The sequence below is a fragment of the Pollicipes pollicipes genome, unplaced genomic scaffold (genome assembly GCF_011947565.3).
Source record: "Pollicipes pollicipes isolate AB1234 unplaced genomic scaffold, Ppol_2.1 Scaffold_6686;HRSCAF=7923_pilon_pilon_pilon, whole genome shotgun sequence".
NCBI lineage: Eukaryota > Metazoa > Arthropoda > Thecostraca > Pollicipedomorpha > Pollicipedidae > Pollicipes > Pollicipes pollicipes.
Genome location: NW_023596921.1, coordinates 8,325,991 through 8,329,033, shown reverse-complemented (window position 1 = coordinate 8,329,033; position 3,043 = coordinate 8,325,991). Strand labels below are relative to the sequence as shown.

Below are 3,043 nucleotides of genomic sequence, written 5' to 3'. Positions count from 1 at the left end.
GTGACAGGAAGCCAAAGGGCTCATGCTGGTGGCAAATGCCCGGCCGAGTCCGTGCCAGAGAGTGACGTTTTGCGCAGGGTGCGTTCCAAACATGGATCCCAGAGACGTTGTGAGAACAGATGCCAACGCCGCCGGTTGAAGCAGGCGGGATCGATAAGTTATGCTTGTCATACAAATTTGAGCTCGCGTCGGCCTGAATTTCGGCGATAAACATGGACCCGGCAGCGACGAATTTCGAATCACACGTAACTTCACATCCCAGTGAACATCGGTCTCTGGGGCGTCTCGATGTCTGGTCGAGCTCGACTACGTGTTCGATGAATAGAAAGCAGCCACGTCGGCACTGGCAGCAGCGAGAGGCCGCCGCAGCACAGTGCGGACCGCCGCCAGCGGCAGCTCGCACTGACCGTCGTTTCGTTAGCGTTGCCCGACAGGTCGATCTTGCTCCATTCGGCAGTCGGGGTCACGTGGTCGGTACGAGATCACGTGACCGATGAACTCGCCGTTCATGGTGGAGGCATCGGGCGGCCTCCAGACCACCTCTATGGCGTCGGGCCCCGGGCTCAGGGTCTGGATGACCGTGGGCTTGCCACTGGGATCTGTCGAATGGCGGTGGGAGCGGGTTTTGAAATAGAACACGAACCCCTGGGGAAAGCGATGAGCTGCAGTGATCACTGGTTATCTGGGGCCTTTCATGCATCGGCTTACTTTGCTTCAAAGTAAATTGGACGGTCTGATGAGGTTAGGTTCTGGCATGTAAGGTATAGTTCATGTTATTAGAGATATGCAGAAAGCAGTGTCGAATCTCGAGCAGGTGCTGAGGCGATTTGTACTGAGGCAATCGCGGTGTTAGCATTTTTGGGGCCTTACCTGTCGAAGAGTTGAATAGTTTGATTCTGATAAAAATCAGTTTTCTCATAAAAAGACAGGTTATCTATTCATTGCCAAATAGCAACCGAGTGTTATGTTCCAAACGTTTCTGTGACATTTCAGTCCAGCGTTCGGATGTCTTGGACGTCGGCATTCTCAGAAGCTTCCGTCAGCATTCGCGACACTAGCTAATACGACAATCACCGGCTGCTGGTGGAGCGGTCACTCACGTTCTCGGTGCGTGACCATGGGGTATGAGGGCTCGCTGGGCTCGCTCCTGCCCACCCTGTTGACGGAGAACACTCGGAAGCTGTAGGCGGTGAACGGCAGCAGGTCGGTGACGTTGAACATGGTGGTGATGGCTGGAATCTCCAGCTCATGCGTCTGGTCCCAAGGACCCGCGGATCAAATACCCTGAAAAAACGCACGTAACATCCGTAAAACCGGGGCTCGCGATCTAATCGTATGGTTCTGAAGCACAGACAATGGTTTGCCGAGCTGGCTTAGGCTCTAACCATCAAAGATTTCAGGTATGATGGATGTACGACGTCAACTTGCAGATTATTACGTCATCTTCAGACGTGCTTCGTAAGCAGCACGGCCATACGCGAGATGGAATAGCCATATATTATTGTACTATGCAGAGGCCTATTGTGTATGGTAAACATGCATCACACATGCATTGTAAGCAGCACGGCAAAATAAATGCAATGAAACTGATAACAAGTTGCAACACTATGCGATCGTCTCAAGACGTGACGTACCGAATTGGGCAGCATCAGTGTCAGCCTACCATCTATCTTGCAACACCAGCAAACAATATCAACAGTTGAACCATCTTACCGCTGCAGATAGTTCTGTTCAAGATGACATCCAGGCAAAATCAAACATTTTCAAACAACTGGCCGCAAAAAATCGCACACCCAACGTGTGCGTGGCAACGAACACCATACAGGCACTGCAACTTGTAAGCATACACCCCTCCAGCCTGCTCTGGTCCCGGGGACACATCACCGTCTGACCTTCTCCGGCCTGACGTACCTCTTCTGCAGGACATAGCTGAGCGGCGGCGTGTCCGTCTCCGAGTAGCGGGGCGCCCAGGAGAGCTCGCCGAGCGCGAGGTGAACCCCACCACGAGGGGCCGCTGCGGCGCCGGCGGCACGTCTGCGGCAGGGCGCCAGGATACGGTATCAGTCACCGGGGCGGGCAGCATGCAGGGAAGCGCGCGTCGACACGGCCTGGACCCGCACTGCGTGCACGGCTGGACTGGCCGCGAGAGCGGCACGTCTGCCGGCCCGCTGCCGCGCGGAACGCACCGTCGCAGGGCCGAGGCGCCCGCCCGCCGAGCTGCTGGTAGGACATCGTGAATGGACATGTGACACAATGTCCAGCTCGGGCGGTATGATTCGGCCGCAGGTGTCCCCCGGCTCGGCCGCGAGGTCAGCCCCATCCGGCCAGCCGCGCCGATGCGCGACTCACGAGTCAAGGTTAACCCGACTCTGCCAGCCCGCGGCCGATGCGCGACTCAGAGTCAAGGTTAACCCGACTCTGCCAGCCCGCGCCGATGCGCGACTCAGAGTCAAGGTTAACCCGACTCTGCCAGCCCGCGGCCGACGCGACTCAGAGTCAAGGTCCCGCTCGGCCAGCCCGCGGCCGATGCACGACTCAGAGTCAAAGTCCTCCCGACTCAGCCTCGCAGACGCGCGGGCCCTAACCGGAGGCTTATCCGCGGAACCGCCGGCCGGTCCAGCGGCCATTAATACTGCGGACAGGCGGGCGCGTGCACCGAAGGTCCTCCGCCGCCGGTGCAATCCTCTTACCACTCGCACCGGGGGCCCCGCCGAGAGCGCGCCCTTTGGTTCGGCGCGCAGGCCGTCTCCAGGCGGCCATTCGGCTTTGGTTATCAGCCGCCCCCCGCGGGCGCGAGGCATGTGAGTGTGCGTACCACCGCCAGTGATTGTGAGTTATGGTAGGCTGGTGCCACACAGGCAGCTCAGATACTGCTGTCACAGGACACGAGGCAGTGCATGTGCAAGGTGGGGGCTCATTTACATTGGTCCAACTGCACTAAAATATGGGACCCATAATGCATCGAAAGTGCAAGTCTATAAATACACTGAAAGCCCGTTCAGTCCTTTGCAAACATAATCACCATGATATTAATCACGAACGT

At 57.2% G+C, this 3,043-nt stretch overlaps 1 protein-coding gene across 1 annotated transcript; it reads right to left on the bottom strand.

Annotated features, from left to right (window-relative positions):
• Window positions 1–417: 417 nt before the first annotated feature.
• LOC119107398 (neuronal cell adhesion molecule-like) lies at window positions 418–1,255 on the bottom strand. The gene is made up of 2 exons (XM_037230831.1): window positions 1,101–1,255; window positions 418–599 (listed from the first exon to the last, which is right to left on the bottom strand). The coding sequence occupies exons 1-2, from the start codon at window positions 1,219–1,221 to the stop codon at window positions 418–420; spliced, it is 303 nt and encodes a 100-aa protein (XP_037086726.1). The 5' UTR covers window positions 1,222–1,255.
• Window positions 1,256–3,043: the final 1,788 nt, after the last annotated feature.

Coding starts and splice junctions, on each gene's coding strand:
- LOC119107398 (XM_037230831.1), bottom strand. CDS start 1,221: ATGTTCAACGTCACCGACCTGCTGCCGTTCACCGCCTACAGCTTCCGA. Junction 600..1,100: donor CATGGTCACGCACCGAGAAC/GTGAGTGACCGC, acceptor GCCATTCGACAG/ATCCCAGTGGCAAGCCCACG.